The 21207-nt window shown below is 42.5% G+C and overlaps 1 protein-coding gene across 4 annotated transcripts in view; it reads right to left on the reverse strand.

Moving 5' to 3' along the window:
* Positions 1-17883, reverse strand: part of put (activin A receptor type 2 punt) — a 317293-nt gene extending 299410 nt beyond the window's left edge. For all 4 annotated transcript variants that reach the window (XR_010858587.2, XM_067137221.2, XM_067137220.2 and 1 more), the window contains exon 1: positions 17014-17883. Coding sequence is in view for 3 of the 4 variants with exons in the window: in XM_067137221.2 (XP_066993322.1) it covers positions 17014-17071 (58 nt within the window). In the remaining variant the exon portion in view is untranslated. The remainder of the gene's footprint in view (positions 1-17013) is intronic.
* Between the last annotated feature and the right edge of the window lie 3324 nt (positions 17884-21207).

The raw sequence follows: 21207 nt of genomic DNA on the forward strand, positions 1-21207 counted from the left end.
AACATCTAAGGTAATCGGCCTCTAATGGAACGAGATGGATGACATCGTTGATGATTAAAATTTTAAAATGTATCCACTGACTAGAATTTAAAACAAATAATGATTAACAATGATTGTGAGTTTAAAATAATCAGTGGATCTAATTCGCGATGCCTTATTTTCAGTAAAATGATGAATTATGGTAGAATAAGACATTGCCTTAAAATGCAATAATATATCATGCAAATTAATATTTTTATAAAACATTAAAATATACAAACACAAACTAAAACAGTCAATTTCATAAAACATAGTAACAATAATATAAAGATTAATACAAAACACTACGTTCATATATGATAAAACAGACCACTATCCCTCACAAAACTGATGACGAGGTCTGCTGACTTCTCGTCATCTCGTAGGACCAGGGAGATGGTACTCCGGAGTTTTAGACTACGGCGCAGATCAGCCAGGTGCATGCACTCCGTAAGGATGTTTACCACGGTAAGATAATCGCCATAAGAACAACACCGGAGGGGGTTCTCCTTTCAGTAAATAGGAGTGCGTTACTATACCGTGGCCAATCCGAAGACGACATAATACCACTGCTTCCCTCTTAGAAGCCCGAAGGGGAGTCCTCCATACCTTCGTTGTTCCTGTTGTGTGAGTCCTCCGCGCTCAGCTCCGCAACCCACCGCATCACCAATGTTCCCAGAGCCTAAGAGAGGACTGCACTGCGCCTGGCATGTTCGTCGATGACGTCAGTCAGCGCTATATAAGGAGCGACGTTCCTAGCCTTACCAAGGACTACCCCAGTGCCCAACAGCCAGCCCACACCGCAAATCAAATACGGAGGCATTCCTCTTAAAAACGTGTCTTGAACAGGTGGACAGATTGCTGGTTGTGAGGTCTCACCTCCGGACATTGCCTCATCTTCCCTGATGCCCGTAGCCACGTCGAGCCCCGAGTCAAGCATTCTGCTACACTCCCAAGTCCTCACCAGTGCTCCGACGACTATCTTAGCATTCTGCGAATTAAGATATTGATGCAAGTTCCTTGCAAGCCTAAGTCCAATACTAGCATTATACTAACGCTACTCTCTCTACAAGTTAGTTTTCGACTATCTAAGGACATTTCCCAGTGAAATAGACTATCTCCTCAAGATAGATGTAAATATGTACATAGGACTCTCTCTATGTAAATATATATATGTGCCACAGACTTTCAGTCTATCATATAACAACAGCATTAACTGCGTGCAATCAATCAAGCTTCAAGACAAGTTTCTTTACATTTCTTGTAAATACTGTATAAAACTATTGAAGCAATAAACTTTATGTTGTGTTACTGTATACCAAGTTCCTTGTATACAACACAACAAAATTGGCGACGAGGAAAACTTCATGGTAGGCCCCGCCAATTTAACAAAATTGGCAACGAGGAAAACTTCATGGTAGGCCCCACCAATTTAACAAAATTAGCAACGAAGAAAACTTTATTAGTGTGTATCGCCAACAACATTGGTAACGAGGTCCAAGTCACGCGCAGCACACATTCCAAGTGGTTTCGCCATTTCATCAACATCGCTACGGGACACAAGCTCGCTACGTTAGCATTCTGCCAGCATTTCACATTTGTACCGTGCAATTTTCCCAGTATACGCCCCGTTCGGACTACAGACAGCCAGTGACCATTCAAGGCTCGCACACCCGCACCTGTTCTCCACGGCATTCTCGCAGCGCCAGCTCTCTTTCTCTCTCACTCACAGGCGATCAATTGAAGGTCAAGCTCCCAGCTGGTCTCCTTACACGCTGTTTCGAAAGTCGTGCTCCCTGTCTCATCTGTCACCATGGCTACTACAGAGCAATTAGCGGCTATATTGCAGGCTTTGCAACAGCAACAATTCATGCAGCAAGAGCAGACAGCATTGCTTACAGCAATACAAGCCCTCTCTGCTTCTACACAGCCCACCACCGTTCCTCAATTTCCTACGTTCGACCCGGAGAAAGAAGAATGGTCAATGTACTTAGCCAGACTTCACCAACACTTCATCTGCCACTCCATCACGGACGAGAAGCGCCAACGTGCTCTTTTTCTCAGTTCTGTAGGAAACACTACCTGCGAACTACTGCAGAAATTACGCCCCGAAGAGCAAATAGCGGAAGTTCCTTTTGCACAGCTACTCGCTCACATCAGTGATCATTATGCTAAAGATCCTCACATCGTAGCAGCTCGCTAAACGTTTTTTCAATGCAGGATGAAGCCGCACCAGACTCTCACTGAATGGATTGCGGAATTACGAGGTCTCGCCAAGAGTTGTAAATTTATCTGTTCCAAGGATGGTTGTAGCACGCCCTACACAGATTCACTTATTCGGGACATGGTTATTCTCCATACTCCCCATGACGAGGTTCGTTTCGACGCTGTAAAAAGTAGTAACCCTTCTTTGGAAGAAGTACAGCATATTGCCACAGTCTATGAGATGACTACCAAGACTGCAGCTGAAATAGCTACTAAACATGAAGTCTCTCATGTATCTCTTACGGCCAGGACGCATTCTGCTCCTTCAAACCGCAAGGTCCACTCGCTCTCTTCCAAGTGTGCCCGACAGGTTCCTTCTGGCTCTTCTACGAAGACGCGCAATTCTCAGAAAACTCCTCAGCCCCTGCCTTCCTGCAGAGGATGTTTTAAGCATCACGAACAACGTGACTGCCGCTTCTTCAAAGCCACCTGTGATCGATGTCATAAAGTAGGACACATCAAGACCGTCTGTAAAAGTACGTCCCACCCTGCCAGTACTCTTCCGGCAAAGAAAACTAGTACGACAACACGACAAGACATGGAGGTTGATCAGATTAATCTCATTCTTCCTACTAGAAATTCCAGCAAGATCATCATTCTGATCTCCTTCCCCGATCACTCTTACTAATTTTCAATTAGATGCTCGATCACCTGTCTCCATCATCAACCTTGCTACGTATCACAACTTGGGATCGCCGTCTTTCTCTCCTGCTGACGTCCAACTTGTTACGTTTAACAAGAAGAAAATTGATATTAAGGGACAAATCACTATTCCAGCCAGATATAAAGATATTCATAAGGTCGTTACCTTGCTCATAGTCAATAACTACACTGCATCTAATATTCTGGGCATGGATCTATTTAACTTATTTGGTTTTCAAATTCATGACGTCAATGTAGTCTCCGCCTTACAGCCTACCTCTGATGTCACCGATCTCCTCAAACAATTTCTAGAAGTCTTCGACTCTACATTAGGCACAACCAGACTACACAGCTCATATCTAACTGAAATCAGGAGCCAAGCCTCGCTTTTTCAAAGCACATCCAGTCCCACTTGCACTTCAGGACCAAGTTACTCAAGAATTACAGAGATGGATAGCAGATGGTATAGTAGTTCCCATCAATTCCAGTAAATGGGCTACTCCACTCGTCGTAGTTCAGAAACCTAATGGCAATATTCGCATTTGTGGTGTTCCGCTCTACCATCAACGCTCAGATTGAAACAGACATTTTTCCTATTCCAAGTCCTCAGGACTTATTCCGCCGTTTAGCTGGTGGACAGTTCTTCTCCAAAGTGGATCTCAAAGAAACCTATCTGCAGCTACTCTTAGACGAAGAATCCAAGCAGTATCTCACGCTGAATACCCCTCTTGGACTTCTCCAGCTTCAGCGCCTACCTTTCGGTGTCTCTTCCTCCGCTGCGATTTTCCAGCGCTATTTAGCACAGCTTACTGCCTCTATTCCCGGTTGTGCTAACTACCTTGATGACATTCTTGTAACTGGCAAAGATCATCAAGAACACCTGCATAATCTGCGCCTACTCCTCACCAAATTGAGGGAAAATGGCCTCTGAGCAAATCTCGCTAAATGCACGTTCTTTCAACCTCAAGTCCACTACCTAGGTCATATTCTTGATAAAACTGGCATTCCACCTAGCGAACGGAACGTCTCTGTCATTGTCAACATGCCTGCACCGCAGAACATTAAGCAGCTCCAATCATTCATAGGCAAAGCGAACTATTATAGCAAGTTCATTCCACGCTTCGCTTCAGTAGCAGTTCCTCTGAACGCCTTACGCGAGGAAGGTGTTAAATTTCATTGGTCTCAGCAATGTCAACATGCCTGGCAGACTATCAACAAGGCTCAAGCTGACTCATTTTCAGCCTGGTAAGCTCCTAACTCTCGCCACAGACGCGTCTGAAATGGATTCGGCGCCGTTCTCTCCCAGAAGGATCGTCACGGACAAGAACGTCCTATAGCCTTCGCTTCGAAGACACTCAACGAGCATCAACGTCACTACTCTCAAATCGAGAAAGAAGCTTTAGCTATTATATTTGGTATTCGCCGTTTCAACGAGTATCTCTATGGCAACCATTTCCTCATCATTACTGATCACAAGCCTCTTGTCCACTTATTCCATCCTGGTAATAAGATCCCTGAACATTCTCTAAGGAAACTGCAAAGACGGTCCATATTTCTGTCTGACTACTCCTATCAGATTGTCTATCGTAACACATCCCAGCATTGTAATGCTGATGCTCTCTCTCGCTTACCTGTAGGTCCTGATACTACTTTCGATTCTCAAGAATCTGCATGTCTTCAGTTAGACAAAGAACTTGAAGACACAGTCTCCAGTTTTCCCATTGACGCTACTTGCAGCGCCAAAGCGACTGATAAGGATAGTACACTAGCTACAGTACGAACTTATATCCGCAACGGTTGGCCTCTTCAAACCAAGCTTCCTACCAGCCTTGCACCTTATCATCGTCTACAGCATCATCTCACGACTCGAGCCGAAGTAATACTATTGGAAACAGGCACCCTCTTCCGAGTGGTTATCCCACTTAGTCTACGCAGACAAGTTCTTGACCTATTACATGAAGGTCATTGGGGAATATCACGCACCAAGCAACTCGCCCGTCAACACTGCTATTGGCCCGGTATTGACGCCGACATTGAGCGACTCATCCGCCACTGTACCCATGTCAGATACATCAGAACGCACTGTCATCTGACCTAGCTCCATGGCCTCCTGCTACTTCTCCATGGGAACGAGTACACATAGACTTCACTGGACCTTTTCTCAACTCTATGTGGCTCATAGTGATAGATTCTCTATCCAATTTTCCTTACGACGTAGAAATGCATTCTACTACTACAGAAGCTACCATTCGCGCACTTCAGAAGATTTTCACTACTGAAGGTTTACCTCAAGTGCTCATTTCCGACAATGGTCCCCAATTTACTGCCACTAACTTCCAGAACTTCTGTACTCATAATGGCATTCGGCATATTCTGGCACCGCCTTTTCACCCACAGTCCAATGGTGAAGCTGAACGTTTTGTACAAACATTCAAGAAAAGCATGAAGAAAGCTGTATCTTCAGGTTTTTAAAGTAAAGATCAAGCATTATTACAACTCCTACGACGATATAGAACTAGGCCTGGTTCTGACAATCTCACTCCAGCCCACAAGCTTCATGGACGCCCTCATCGCACTTTGCTTTCTTTGTTGCAGCCTCTTCCTGCCCAGCCGCAGCGTTCGCAACCGAAGTTCAACGTTCACAACAAAGTCTATGTACGGACTTTCAAGTCCAATCCTCCCTGGATACCTGGTATCATCTGCCGTACCTTGGGCCATCGTCTCTACGACATCCAGACCGCAGAGAACGCATCTGCCGCCACCAGGATCAGATCCGCCTCCGCTATCGTCCATCTCCTTCTGTTGATTCTCTTGTAACACCTAACAAGTCTATTGCCGAACGAGCTCTGGATCATTTAATCAACATGGGTTCTTTTCAGGACGACTCTATGCTCCTTCGCCCAGCCCAGGCTCCCGGCAACACAACAGACATGGCCAACTCTCCAGCCCAGCATCGCTGCCGCCGCTTCGTGCCGTATCGGCATAATTAGGAGGGGAGGATGTTTTGTGTGTGTCCTCCGCACTCAGCTCCGCGCCTACAAGCTTCACAACTCGCCGCATCACCAATGTTTCCAGTGCCTACGAGAGGACTGCACTGCGCCTGGCATGCTCATCGATGACGTCAGCCAGCGCTATACAAGGAGCGACGTTCCTAGCCTTACCGAGGACTACCCCAGTGTCCAACAGCCAGCCCACACCGCAAGTCAAATACGGAGGCATTCCTCTTAAAAACGTGTCTTGAACAGGTGGACAGATTGCTGGTTGTGAGGTCTCACCTCCGGACATTGCCTCACCTTCCCTGATGCACGTAGCCACGTCGAGCCCCGAGTCAAGCATTCTGCTACACTCCCAAGTCCTCACCAGTGCTCCGACAACTATCTTAGCACTCTGCGAATTAAGACATTGATGCAAGTTCCTTGCAAGCATTATACTAACGCTACTCTCTCTACAAGTTACACTTGTTATCCCACAACAGATAGTTTTCGACTATCTAAGGACATTTCCCAGTGAAATAGACTATCTCCTCAAGATAGATGTAAATGTGTATATAGGACTCTCTCTATGTAAATATATACATGTGCCACAGACTTTCAGTCTATCATATAATAACAGCATTAACTGCGTGCAATCAATCAAGCTTCAAGACAAGTTTCTTTACATTTCTTGTAAATACTGTATAAAACTATTGAAGCAATAAACTTTATGTTGTGTTACTGTATACCAAGTTCCTTGTATACAACAGTTCCTTTTATCACTCTCAGCTTATTTGGAAGTGGAGTAACCTGCCACTCCATCTCCCAATGGGACATAATCAAATGTCTCAGTCGAGAACGAATATCACTTGCTGGAACCTTGTAACTACGGGGCAATATAACAGCCACCTTGGCAGCCTTATCAGTTAACTTGTTTCCATCTACACCCACCTGGCTTGGGAACCACATAAGCGTGATTCTGGTGCCAGCATCCGAAAATCCAGCCAGCAGGTCCTGGATCCGCTGCACCAGAGGGTGCCGAGGAAAACATGTATCAATAGATTGTAGCAAGCTCAAGGAGTCGGCACACAACAGAAAGTGTCTGCGCACATCGGACAGCGTGTACCGCAGAACTTCACAGATAGCATAGACCTCTGGTGTGTACACACTACAGGTTTCCAGAAGAGGAAAAAGAAACCTATCATTATCGACAACGAACGCACAGCCCACTTTTGTTTCTGCCCTCGAACCATCCGTGTAAATGACGGCTGAATCTGGATACCGGCCAACAACAGACAGGAAGAGCCTCCAAATCGAGGAGTCCGTGTTGTCCTTCGGGCCAATGTGCAGATCTAGGATTATTTCAGGTCGTCGTATTATCCACGGAGGTACCCTACTTGGTTGTCTGATAAGACAAGGAATCGAAGGTAAATCACACAATCTGTGACTACAATCCAAGCGTATTCCAATCGCCCGCATTGCTCAAGGATAAGAAGCATAAAGCCGACGGTTTCCATTGTGGAATACACAAGGATAGCTTGGGTAAAGCAGCATCTGCCACAAATTTGCAACACAGGACGGCAGCATTTGCTGGCGCCTCAGATGTAACGGTGGCACACCAGATTCAGCGAGCAGGTTAGCAACAGGGTTTGTACGAAAAGCTCCCGTTGTCAGCCTAACTCCGCTGTGGTGGATGCTATTCAGTTTTGCAATGACGCTTTGCCTTGCCGATCCATATCCTGCACTGTCGTAGTCCAACTTGGATAAAATATGTGCCCTATAAAATCGTAGGAGCACGGTGCGGTCTGCCCCCCACGTACTGCCACTAAGAAACTTCTAAATATTCTTAGTGCATTTCAATTTTAAATGCCGCACATGTGGCTCCCACGATCATTTCCAATCGAAAAGGAGCCCAAGAAATTGGTAAATGTCAACTACAGGAAGAGCGAGTTTCCCTAAGAAAAACTCAGGATAGGAGTGAAGAGTGCGCTTCTGGTAAAAGTGTACAACAGAGGTTTTTGTGGTTGAAAACCGAAAGCAATGTTATAAAGTCCACCCAACGGTATTACTGCTGAACCAGCAGCAGCGACAATACCGTTCATGGCAATCGCGAACAGAGTGACACTAAGAACTGATCCCTATGGGACTCCATTTTCCTGAGCGTCGTATTGCGAAAATGCCTTCCCTACTCCGATACAGAATAGACATAGAAACAAAAAATTCACAATACATACAGTAGGGTCTCGATTATCCAACCTAAACGGGACCTGGAGTACGTCGGATCACCGAAAATGTCGGATAATACAGAATAACTTTGAAAATGAACTAAAACAAACAGGAAGGCTACTTACTACGTTTTACGGTACTCTATTTATTGACTTATCAGTTCAAAATTGTACAGTAGACGCAGTATGAACGAAAACATTCCAAACGACTTACGAAAAGAAACTTGTCAACAATGTCTGCTTGCCTTCTGATTCAGGTTTTCTTGGTGCAAGATCCCGCCATCGACGATAATCCTTCGCTGTGAGTCATCGTTTTCTCCTTTTGTTCTGCAATGCCTCGTTCCTCTTCTTCATCATCCTCATTTTCGTTAGCATTCACAGAACCAATAATATCAGGGTCAGTTAGTTCAAACAGCTGATCTTGTGCACATCATTTACTCACATCTTGAGTCGTAGCCTCCTCACAACCAGGAATGCAATTCAGTAAGGGAACAATGTTTTCCATGTCTTCTTGTACCTCCACCTCTCGACGTTCAACCTCACTCAACAAATGTTCCAAGACTTTCTAATGCTGTCATTTCAACTTCTTCCCAAGACTGCGTTATCCAGTATGCCACGTCTTTCACGTTGTTTTGTTTTAACTTTTCTGTCATGTCGTTGTCATTGTCCATTTTCTCTATCATGGATGAAAGGAGTTTCCGCCGATATTTCCTCTTCAATGTTTCCAGCACAACTTGGTCCATTGGTGGCATAACGACGTCACATTAGGAGAGAGGAAAATGAACATTAACAGAAATGTTTTTAAATGTCCTAGGCTTCTTTGCTTTACCGATCATAAGCAATTTTGCTTTTAAGTTCCCAGTAATATTACTACAGGCAAGAACAGTAACTCTTTCCTTACTACGCTTGTAGCCAGGTGCAGACGTCTTGGCTTAGGCTGCGAGAGTTTTGATGGCAGCATATTCAAATTCAGCCTAGTCTCATCACAATTAAAAATCTGATCACCGGTTAATCCTTCAGCAAGAATTATTTCTTGAAGTTCCCTTTTAAATTTCACAACTTCATCGGATTTAGCTGACAGTTTTTCTGCACAAATATTAAGCTGCCCAATGCTGTACCGTTTTTACCACCGATCAAGCCACCCAGCACTGGCAGTAAAATTAGGGCCCCCTTCATTATACTCCTTCTGGAAATACACCACCATTTATTGCAGAATGGGGCCAGATATTGACAGGCCTTTTTCCCGGTTTTGAGTAAACCGAAGAAATAGTGCTCCACTTTTTCGTACTCACATTTTACATTGTTTTTCTAATTTTCAATGCATCACTTGTTGCTCTGGTAGAGCACCATTTTTCAGTTTCTTCCCTCTTATGTTTCCAGTCTCCTACTGTAACACGTCCAACACCATAATCTGAAGCCACTTTTTGAAGAGTTTCCCCTTTATCCAGTCTCTTTAATCCACTCAACTCGTCTTCCACAGAAACAATCACTTTCTTCCGTTTATTCGCCATACTCACAGAGGATATGACAACTATAACATCCGCACCCAACCAATAATACACTGAACAATGACTGAAAACTCACTGCACCTGTCCTTGAGAAAAACCCGGTTCTACCGCATGACTGCCAGTGCTTGTCCCACGGTCGCACCCTCCACACCGGGTGTCCCAGAAGTGCCTCCACCTAAAGTTCAAACGAAGCCTACCAGTGTCGGATAACACGGAATGTCGGAAAAGCGAAGGTCGGTTGAGCGAGACTCTACTGTACTAGCAAGTTACCCCGGAATCTCCATTGGTGCAGGACTGAAAGGATACCATATCACCATGTAGTGTCATACGCCTTTTCTAAGTCAAAGAAAACAGCCGCCAAATGCTGTTTTCGGAGAAATGCATCCTGGATAGAACTCTCAAGGCGTACCAAGTGGCCAGTGGTCGAGCAAACGGCTCGAAAAACCATATTGGTACTCGGACAATCCTTTTTTCTCCCGACACCACACAAGTCTTACTAATTATCCACTTCATTGCCGTATCGATAATGTAATCTAATCAATATAAGAAAATATTTCCACCTAATTGATACCTTTCTTTTATTTTGCCTTTGGCAATTTATAAAATCATTAAGAATGACAGGACATGTTTCGATCACTTTGCAATCATCATCAGCTGCATACACAAAAGCTTAGATAAAAACAGCATAAAGCAATCACTAAGTTAAAGCTTTGTTGACTTTAAAAAACTAATGTTAGTAAAGGACGTATGGGTTAGAGGGGCAGAGGGGGTGGTAGTGTGTGACCGAGGGGGGTGTTACAAAGACGTTAAACTTAAAATGAATTAAAAATACTATCTATGAGCTAAAATGTCTTTTTAGGTCCCGAAGGCTTAATAAAATCACTTGTTGTTTTAAAAAACTAAAAAATTGATGTGATCCTGAAGAATTTTTTTTTTTTTTTTGCTGAAATATGCTTCTTCTTTACAAAGTGACAAGGAAGAAAACTAGAAGTCGAGTAAAGAAGAAGCATATTTCAGCAAAAAACATTTCTTCAGGATCACAACACCAATTTTTTAGTTTCTTAAACAAGTGATTTTATTAAGCCTTTGGGGCCTAAAATGATACCAAAGACATTTTAGCTCATAGATAGTATTTTTAATTCGTTTTAAGTTTAACATCCTTGTAACAACCGCCCCCGCCCCACCAACCCATACGTCCTTTACTAACATTAGTTTTTTAAAGTCAACAAAGCTTTAACTATGTGATTGCTTTATGCTGTTTTAATCTAAGCTTTTGTGTATGCAGCTGATGATGACTGCAAAGCGATCGAAACAAGTTCTGTTATTCTTAATGATTTTATAAATTGCCAAAGGCAAAATAAAAGAAAGGTATCGATTAGGTGGAAATATTTTCTTATATTGATTAGACCACAAAAGTCGGCGATTTACCATCCCCTAAAATAGCTTACACAAACAGTAAAATGAATAGGTCTGTAACTTCTTGCATACTTAGGATTTTCGTCAGGCTTGAGGACAGGAATTACCATGCCCTCTTGCCACTGAGATGGAAACTCACCCTCTATTCAGATTTGGTTGAAGAAACGAAGGAGATATAACAGACTATTTCAACAACTGGTTATGGACACTGTCTGGTCCGGGAGACGTGTCCTTGCAAAGCACCAAGGCGCTGCAGAGTTCCCATTCCGTGAAGGGCACATTATAGTCTTCTGAAACTTGAGTGATATATTGAGGTGATGACGTTCTCCCTCCCGCTTCACAGCAAGGAAATCACAATGGTAATTCCCGGAGCCAGACACATCCGCAAAATGACTGGCTAGATGATTAGCAATCGAGCAGTTCAGTGACGATACTACCTGCAATGGAAATTCCTACTACTGAAGATGATCCTTGTATACCCAAAATACATGTAATTAATCTCATAATGGAACCGTATTGAAGTTGATATATTAAAATTATAAAATTTTATTTACAACCACCTATTCAATACATTACAATATACTCATTAGATTATAGTATAATCATGAAGTATCTTAAATAATGGGACATGTTTCGTTCAGCATAGCGAACATCATCAGCCATTAATGCACAAAGACTAGGTCAGGACCTCTACTTTTAAAATGATCAAAATAGTATCCTTATATCAAAAAGTAACCGTGTCGTAATAAAAGAGTGATCATCAGCGATCAACACAATATGAACAATAGACTTATGCGCAGGTGTGTTGTCTGCGCACCACACGCCCCCTGTGCCAGCGGCAGTTGTATAGGAGACCTTGTGAACAGTGACTGTGCATGTGACAGGTGTAACATGGAACGTCGTCGTGAGCTGACACCGTTCGAACGGGGTATGGTGGTCGTTTCCCAACGGATGGGAAGTGCGATTTCGGAAGTGGTGCGGGAATTCGGCTTCACACATCAACCGTGTCCAGGGTGTATCGTGAATGGTTGAATGCGGGTGTCACCGCCCACAACAGACGAACGACCGGCCGTCCAGCCACCCTCGATGACCGTGACCGGGGACATCTGAGACGGATTGTCAATAGTGACAGATGGGCAACCGTGCAACAAATCACGGCTCAATTCAACAAGGCCGTGCTAAACACGTCTCCCAGTGGACAATCCGTAGAAACATGGGTTCTATGGGGTATGGGAGTCGGCGCCGCACACGGGTGCCACTGTTAACCGAATGTCTTCGGCACAACGACGCGCATTTGTCGCCAGTCACCAGTGATGGACACTGGAACAATGGCGTAACGTGATATGGTCGGACGAATCACGATTTCAACTGCACCATGCCGGTGGGAGGCACCGTGTATGGCGCAGACCACATGAAGCGATGGATCCCGCCTGCCTCGAAGGTGTGGTCCAGGGTGCTGGTGTCTTTGTTATGGTCTGGGGTGCATTTTCTGGTATGGAATGGGCCCCCTAGTTGTTCTGGAAGAGACTTTGAATGGTACGCGGTATGTTGAGCTGCTCAGAGACCATCTCCAACCATTTTTGGCCTTCCAGTGCCCAGGCGGTTCTGCGGTGTTTCAAGATGATAACGCGCCGCCACATCACTCCCATGTCACCCGGGAATGGTTCCTGGAACATGCAGCAGAGGCCCAACGACTGCCATGGCTCCGATATGAACGCTATCGAGCATTTCTGGGATGTCCTGGAACGCAGGCTCCGTGCCATGGATCCTGCACCCACAAACAGACCAGCATTGGCGCCTGCTCTGCACACGATTTGGTGTCAGCTGCGTCCAGAGGACTACCAGGGACTTGTCGACGCTATTAGGTGACTATCCCATGACATTTGCTAAGTCAGTGTACATCAATGCATGAAGCATGGGTTAAATTTAAAATTGTGAGGTTGAAATTCCTTCAAATTAATTAAATATATGTATGCTGGGTATTCTGCCCGAAGGCTGGTTTGATCCTCCACAGCTCCGCCAACAGCTGTCATAAACAGCCTAGACGTCACTGAAGAGGCATACTAGGGAAATGAGGAGTGAGGTAGTTTCCCATTGCTTTCCTCACTGAGCCAGAAGTTTGCTATTATATATCAGTCTGCCAAGCCCACTGAAATGCATGCACCAACTGACCCTATGAGCGATATTTTCATACCATTCATAACAGGGACTGGCTGCATAAGGAATGGTATTACTGGCATCGCTCATACTTCAGTCACTTTCATATTGTCAAAGCCAAGGATGAGACTGAGACAGGGCAATGAAAGTAAATTTATTCTAGCCCATACCAGACGACATAGTGCACTGTAAACACTACATCTCGCCAGCGAAGGCATAAATTAATTAAAAACAACAGTTAAAATAGGGTTTGTTGAATCATCGCCAGTGCAAGTTGAACCAGTCAAAAGGCACATAACAGCAATACGGACCAAGGTTTACATATGACGTGAACACCAATAGTTGTGAATTCCAAAGGAGAGACACGATCTTGATACCAAAAGTGAGTTCAAGTTAAGCTAGTCAATATGCACGTGCTAGCAATAAGACTAGGAAACTGTATGTGATGTGGAACACCAAATAGTGGACTCCTTATAAAGTAACGACAATCTTGAACCTACAGTAGAGGGATTTCTAGCAATCCTTAGGTGAAAGAGAGCATATTATGGTGCATATTGGAGTCTGAAAAGAAAAAATGGGGAATGAAAGTTAAGTTGACAACGGAAGGATGAAAACGAAAAATTGAAAAAGGTAGCTTACCCTGGAGCTGGTGTGAGGTGTCCATTAGCATTGGCTGCGTGAAGCAGACTGCCGAATGGTCTATGTATGTATACACAGAGACAGGGAGTGAGTCATGTGAGGAGGGGGAGCGACCGATGCCTTGAGCAGGTCAGATGTACGCGAAGGGGATGTAGCATGAAGGGATGATGGAACAGTAGCTGTTGTTACAGAAGATATGTTGTTTGCAGTATTTACCTGGTATTTACCTGACAAAATTCATTAAAACTCAGCCACAGACGCCCCAGAGAGATTCGGTTTACTCTACCATCTAGTAGGCCTGGAGTAAAACAGAACATCAAAACTGACAAGCAGACAGCCAAATGGCACCAAATTAAAATGTCTGCACGCAGCAGGTGAGGCCATACAATTATTTTATCCTAAAAAGAACTGCAATTTTTTATTCTTTAGCAATCTCCATTTGAACAACAAAATTAGCACTGGCAATATAAGTAATAATCGTATGGCCTCAGCTACCGTGTGAGGACATTTCAATTTGACGCCATCTGGCTGTCTGCTCGTCAATTTCGACGTTCTGTTTTACTCTAGGCCCACTAGATGGCAGATGGAGTAAACCGAAACTCTCTTGGGCGTCTATGACTGAGATTTAATGAATTTTGTCGGGTAAACACCAAATGTGTTACCAGAGATCTTTTACATGCCGACATCGTACGACATGGAGTGTAAATAACACACAACACAACATTGAGGTTATAATGGCAGAACTGAATGCAGCGGCAGCAGCAACAATCAGCTGTCTTGTTAAAAATTTTCACAAGTGCATCTACAGTAATTCACAAATGCCAACTATTTTATGAAACAGAAATTCATCCACTTGTAATTTGCAAACTCGCAACTTGTAATGTGTAACCTTAATAAAATAGACCCCAATTATAGTGCTGAGCAAAGCAAGACTTATGGGGTTGTACTTTGTTTGGATACAAAGGTACATTGAATTTTCACTGTTGGTCAAGTTTCTAGTGAATGACAGTCTAGTACTAGTGTCTCTACAATCGGCAATCAGACTCTTTAAAGTGAAAATTACACCTATCGTAACGTATGGGTTGGGTATAATATGGGATAATTTAAGCAAAAGTAATCTGAAAGACTTAGAGAAAGTGAAAGCTATATTTTTAAAGAAACTGCTTTGCCTATCGAAATACACCCCTTCGAGATTGACATATGAACTAGCAGGAGAACCCTTCTTTATCGAAAAACTTTGACTGGATCACCAACTACCGTCCACAAGACAGTACAACAAGGTACTACAAGAACTACTAGCAAAAAAGGAGGAGATCCCAATTGATTTCTACTCCACAACAGCCATGACGTCAACAGAACGGAAGGGCACTGCCTATGAATTAAGACACACAGTGACCTGTTTCGCAGTGTACATTTTCACCATAGGATTTGTGAAACAGAGGTGTTCCATGTGCCCACACCAGAGTGCATTTGTAAATTATGTAAAAAGACATGTGATAGATATCACGCTCTTGTGTGTTCTAAGAGGTTGTCGTCGATAACACAATTATGTAAATAGTTTTATGTAATGCACATTGTGCGTACTTATTCCTTAATAAATTGTATGGATCTGTGATAGAGTATCAGCTTACACATTGCAAGATTACTGGTTCATCAAACTCAGGAGAGACAGTCAGACTTTTTTTACAGATAAGTGTAAAAAATCTCTAAGGACACATTTGATATTTATCTGTCAAAAATGAACAAAGACTCAGCAATAGGTCTTACAACATAATTTCATCATCTGGTAGAGGAAATGTGTACTTTTTCAAAGGAACACTCAACGGTTCCACCTTCACAATCTTCTTCTTCTCCCTAAGACGTCGTCTCCAAATGGAGGTAGACAATCCACACGGCCAGCTCTGATCTTGATGTTGCAGCCATGCCATGTGAATTTATTGGAATATCTCTCAGGATCTTTAATGCAGTGGTTTCCCGTTGCCTTCTGCATCCTAATGCCGTTGACTAAACTGGTTCCTCCGCCTCTGGGAACAATTTCTTGTCCCCAGGACAATAGAGTGCCCTTACCCATACCCACTCATCCACTCTCAAAGAGACTGTCGGCACTTGGTATAGGGGATCTCCTTATACCGGGAGATAATCGGTCCCTTCATTCGTTAGCCGCCTGCATATAATTTTTATATGCAGTTGTTGCCCCCTCTCTAACGCGGAGAGGTGAATGTCAGAATTTCACTATCATTGAAACAAGGACCAAATGGCATTTCCTTGCTTCTCTGGTTTAATTAGCAATTAACAAATGTCAGGACATGTTTCGTCCTTCTTGGTGGACATCATCAACTGAAATACTTGTAAGTAAAATAGAAAAAGACAAATACACATTAAAATACGATTCGGGTTACCGAATATGTCAAGTTAAAATGCATAACAGTGCATAGTGCATACTAAAATGTATGTCTAAAGTTATCAGGCAATCTAAATGGCGCAAAATGAATGCCTGCTATCGTCATCACCACCATCATCACTACCTTGGCCAGAAGCTGACCTGTATCTTCAGTGCAACCTCCCTCTTAATCCAAGTCTGTACTTAAACAGGAGTGGCGGCCCCGTAGTGTAGGGGGTAGCATGCCTGCCTCTCAAACGGACGCCGCGGGTTTGATTCCCGGCCAGGTCAGGGATTTTTACCTGGACCTGAGGACTGGTTCGAGGTTCACTCAGCCTACGTGATTAGAATTAAGGAGCTATCTGATGGTGAGATAGCGGCCCTGGTCTAGAAAGCCACAACACCTCGTAATCTGCAGGCCTTCGGGCTGAGCAGCGGTCGCTTGGTAGGCCAAGGCCCTTCAAGGGCTGTAGTGCCATGGGGTATGGGTACTTTAACAGGAAAATTGCCATACAGTGCTTGCAGGTGGGAAGCAGAAGTAAATTACCACTTAAAAATTGTAACATGTAACCCATCAAACTGTCGGGTTGCTGTATGAAATAAAACAAATTTCTGGAAGGAAAACAACCCATACTGCCTCCAAGTATTCTGACAGCAACATAGCCATTTACACTGTAATTTGTTTCAGTAAAGTAGTCAAAAGTAATACATCAACAAACCACACACACACACACACACACACACACACACACAAGCTACTACACAGTAGGTAATAATTTCTTTCCACTTACCAGAAACTGAACAGAGTAGAATCAACACAGATATCATCAATTGGATCCAGGAAATCATTGGAAATGAGTTTAAATACAATTACATTGGCTGCAAACGAGTACCATTGCAGAACTTCATCAATGCACCGATCAGCAGTCTTACAAGCTATGAAACATCTGAACAAAAGCTTTTAGATTTTAAAAATGTTCTTTGTTGTTGTGTTTGTTTTTTGGCACAAATTCTCCTGAATTAATGAGGCAATTGATTTGTACTCGTGATCTAGGCCTAACTGTTCAGTTATGAAAACTACTTAGGCCACGAGAGGTTACGTGATATTCAATGATATAGCTCAGTCATCGGATAATTTCAATAAACAGACGGTAGTTATTCAAGTTTTAGCTGGAACTGTAAGTGAAGTTCGCTTCTGCATATCCTAGGTTCGGCAATCACAACAGCAAATCGCATTGCAGTTCGAAGTTTAGGATGGAACCGATCACACGTCTACAATACCGCATTCAAAAGCGATTGCACAGTCTCTTCAGCTTTTAGGTATTTTGCTTTGTTTCAGCTGTCTGGATTAGTATGATATGTCAATTCTATTTGACGTTAATGAAGAGTTCGACTTTACCCTCCGCAACAAAGCAATCACTATAACATGTACACAGTCTACAGCAAACCCCGTCCATCAGAACGGAAAGCGAATGAACCTGCATTAATATTTTTCTTCAGTCTGGGCCCTGAGAAACTGTTAACAAGTTCTCAGTATCAAACATGCACAGTATTTTCTAAAAAAAACATCCTATATAAACACTTCTATCCCATCAGGCAATATGGCGTACTTTCTTATTTTTTTTTAAATGCAAAGCTAAGCCTGCGCGATTGGTTTTACATGCTACTCCCATCCCGCTGAATTTGTCCACTGCCACCTGTATCATGTATTGATTGCTACCATTCCAACTTCTTTGATTCCTAACATTCCGTCGAGACCGGTCGGTAGTGTTGGAATGGGTAGGAGCGGAACGGAGCAGTTCTTTTCGCTCTTTCTCCGGAGACTCCAGTAGTCCTCCGATTAAATATACTGGCGGAAATTCAAGTGCGTTAATGTGACACTGTCGTAACGGTGATCTTGGGAGGAATGATGAATAGAAATGAATCACGTTAACAGACACGGTGTACATATTCTCCGCCGCCTGTACCGCTGCTGTCGATATATGGGCAAAAGGTATGACTAGGAATGTCAAGTCACGAATGCTACTTATGGAGCCGCCATATTGGGTCTTTAAGTAAGAGTCACGAAAGGCAAGTGAATTCGAATTTAGATGATTTCAGTACCGTACATTGAAATAAAAACAAAATACCTACTATTTTTCATAGAGAATGTAATTGGCCATCTGCTATGTACATATAACTCTATAAAACTTAAATGATATGAATACATTCACAGATATTTGAACATGAAGATAATTCACAGAGACTGAACTTTTTCTTTTTTCAGGAACAAGAATCAAGAGAAAAGCTGATGTCCTACTCCTTTACTTCCCTACAACTTGGTCTTACTGTGTTTCTTATTAATATTATCTGTCAAATACCTAATCTTATTACCAGAAACACAGAAATCTGTACAGTACCTGTGTCATATTATGATTACCGGTACATGAAATACTGAACTTGAAGTAGGTACTGTACTTAAAGTACTAAAAGACAGTTGTAGTAAATTGCCTTCAGCGTTATCTTTATTAAGAAAGTAATTGCCGATACCTTGTTTCTGAAAGGTTACCCGTATGTTGACAAAATGACTCTAGAGTTTAGTGAATTAAATTATGTTTGGTAACTGTTGTTATCCATTCATGTGGTAATTTCTTTGGGTTCTAAGGAAAAAATACCCTGTTTATATGCAACAAGAGTAATGTTCTTAGCTACTCTTCACTAGTTTATTGATAACCCACGCAGATATATTGTACAAAGCAGTGGTGGTGATTATTGTTTTAAGAGGAAGTACAACTGGGCAACAATACTCTATTAACACTAATCAGAAGAAAACAAACGGAAAGGGTCCAACAATTTGAAAAATTAAGGTAATCGGCCATAGAAAGATCAAGGCCACAATGTGCGTGGAAACGAAAAAGTTCCCAGGCCCAAACACGCTAATGCCGTCGCGGCCGCAAAAGAACAAGTGTTGACCAGGGGAGAACGGATGGGATAGAAATATTAAGAGCCTGACACACGTAAGTGAAAGCAACGTCAAGACTCAGCTAAAAGCCTCGTGGTTACAACCCAGAATAAACTACCCCCCTGTGGGTGTGGGCAGTACAATAACACCAAATACAGTAGAGACAATACGTGACACTTCCGGATTTAGCCTTGTTAAAATGGGAGACAAGTCACAAGTGACGCTCCTAGTGGCTTGACTTGAAAATTCGCGCTAAATTCAAATATCAATGGAAATGTATATGCGGAAATGGAGAAATAAATTACGTCAAGAAAAAAAGTGTTACTAAGATATTATCTTCAAAGTTGCTAAAGCAATTCTGGATAAATGAATGAAGAATAATTTAACAGGTTATTATTTAAAGACTGAAATTAGACATATAATCAAGATGTGAAATGGACTGCTGTGAAAGGGCTTGATCTTTCATTTATGCAATACTTTTTTAGCTTTAGAATCCCTGCCTGAACGTTCACGGCTAGATTTTTCTTTTTTTCTCATTTAAAAGCATTGTATCATCATATTAACACATTTGTCAAAAAATTTCGGCACATTCCTTACACACATGACTCAATGAATTTACATTTAAGAGCTGGACAATTTTCATTTAACTCGAAGCCTACTAACAGAAAAAGTCTATAAATTTAGCCTCAAAAACATTCAAACTTTCCCTATAAGCAATACTTGCCATAATGCCATTACATTAAGGTAAATCAAATTTTCATCATCATATTGTTTCAACAAAATATGTACATTTCTTAAATCACCCATATTTTCTTCAGTGCTTGATAACGCATTCCAGATGGGGTAACTTGGAACACAACCAGCCACACTCATATGCATATATATTTTCCTGAATTAAATCAAACCCACAGATCACACCTACAAAAACACATCGGCATTGAAGGTTAACTGCTACACTATACAATAAAATACGCGTATTATAAGCCAGTTAAATATGAGTCGAGCAGGTCAGAAGATTATGAAGTACTATAAAAATTTCTTTGTCACTGGAAGAATATATATATATAACACAATATTACATACATTTTCTTGTCACGAGGGGAACTGAAGAAAGACCGCGCATTCTTCTCTACTTCATAATTACTGCAGCCAAACACAGCACATACCTTTCCCCTCATGTTGAGAGAAGATGTCAAGGAATGACACACGCTACTATTTCATTATGTCAACTTAATGAAAACGCATAAATAACACCAAAAACTTCACACACAAATACACGCGCTCTTATGATAGAATCAGTAGTTCTCAGGTCAATCCGCTAGAGAGAGAGCTCTAAAAGCTGCCCCCGATATCTCGCTGAGTGTCGCGTATTGTCTCTACTGTATTTGATAACACCCACGGTATACCCTGCCAGTCATAAGGGCTTCAGGAGCTCCTAACTTGGGAGCGTGGGTTGGCGACTACGGGGCTCTTACCTTAGTCCTAACATTGCTTCCACCTACTTCTGTCAGGCTCCTCACTTTCATCTATCTTATCCGACCTCCCTTGGTCAACTCTTGTCCTTAATCAATCAATCACCACTGATCTGCATTTAGTACAGTCGCCCAGGTGACAGATTCCATATCTGTTTTTACCTACACTTTTCTTAAATAATTGCAAAGAATTTGGAAATTCTAACCGTTACGTATCCACAAAGACGCACACGAGATGCTGTCAGTTGGTACAATTACTTTTATTTACACGTATTTACAAATTAAACACACACATAAACTTAATCCCTGTTGTCAAAACAAAACACTCACATCACAAACAGGCATTATAAAGCAACTGGCTGTAATTTCAATATGGCGACTGCATCCACCGCATGTCACAAAGTCACAAGTATATTCTTGCTACAACATGACTCTACTGAACAATAACTCACTTAACAGTAACTAACTTCACCGTCAAGATCGTCTTTGCATATATATATCCTCGCAAGGCTTCCAGAGAGATACATTACAAGCAATACCTTCTCGAAAACTCGAGAGTGCATAATACATAG

Source organism: Anabrus simplex, chromosome 1 (assembly GCF_040414725.1).
Source record: "Anabrus simplex isolate iqAnaSimp1 chromosome 1, ASM4041472v1, whole genome shotgun sequence".
Classification (NCBI taxonomy): Eukaryota; Metazoa; Arthropoda; class Insecta; order Orthoptera; family Tettigoniidae; genus Anabrus; species Anabrus simplex.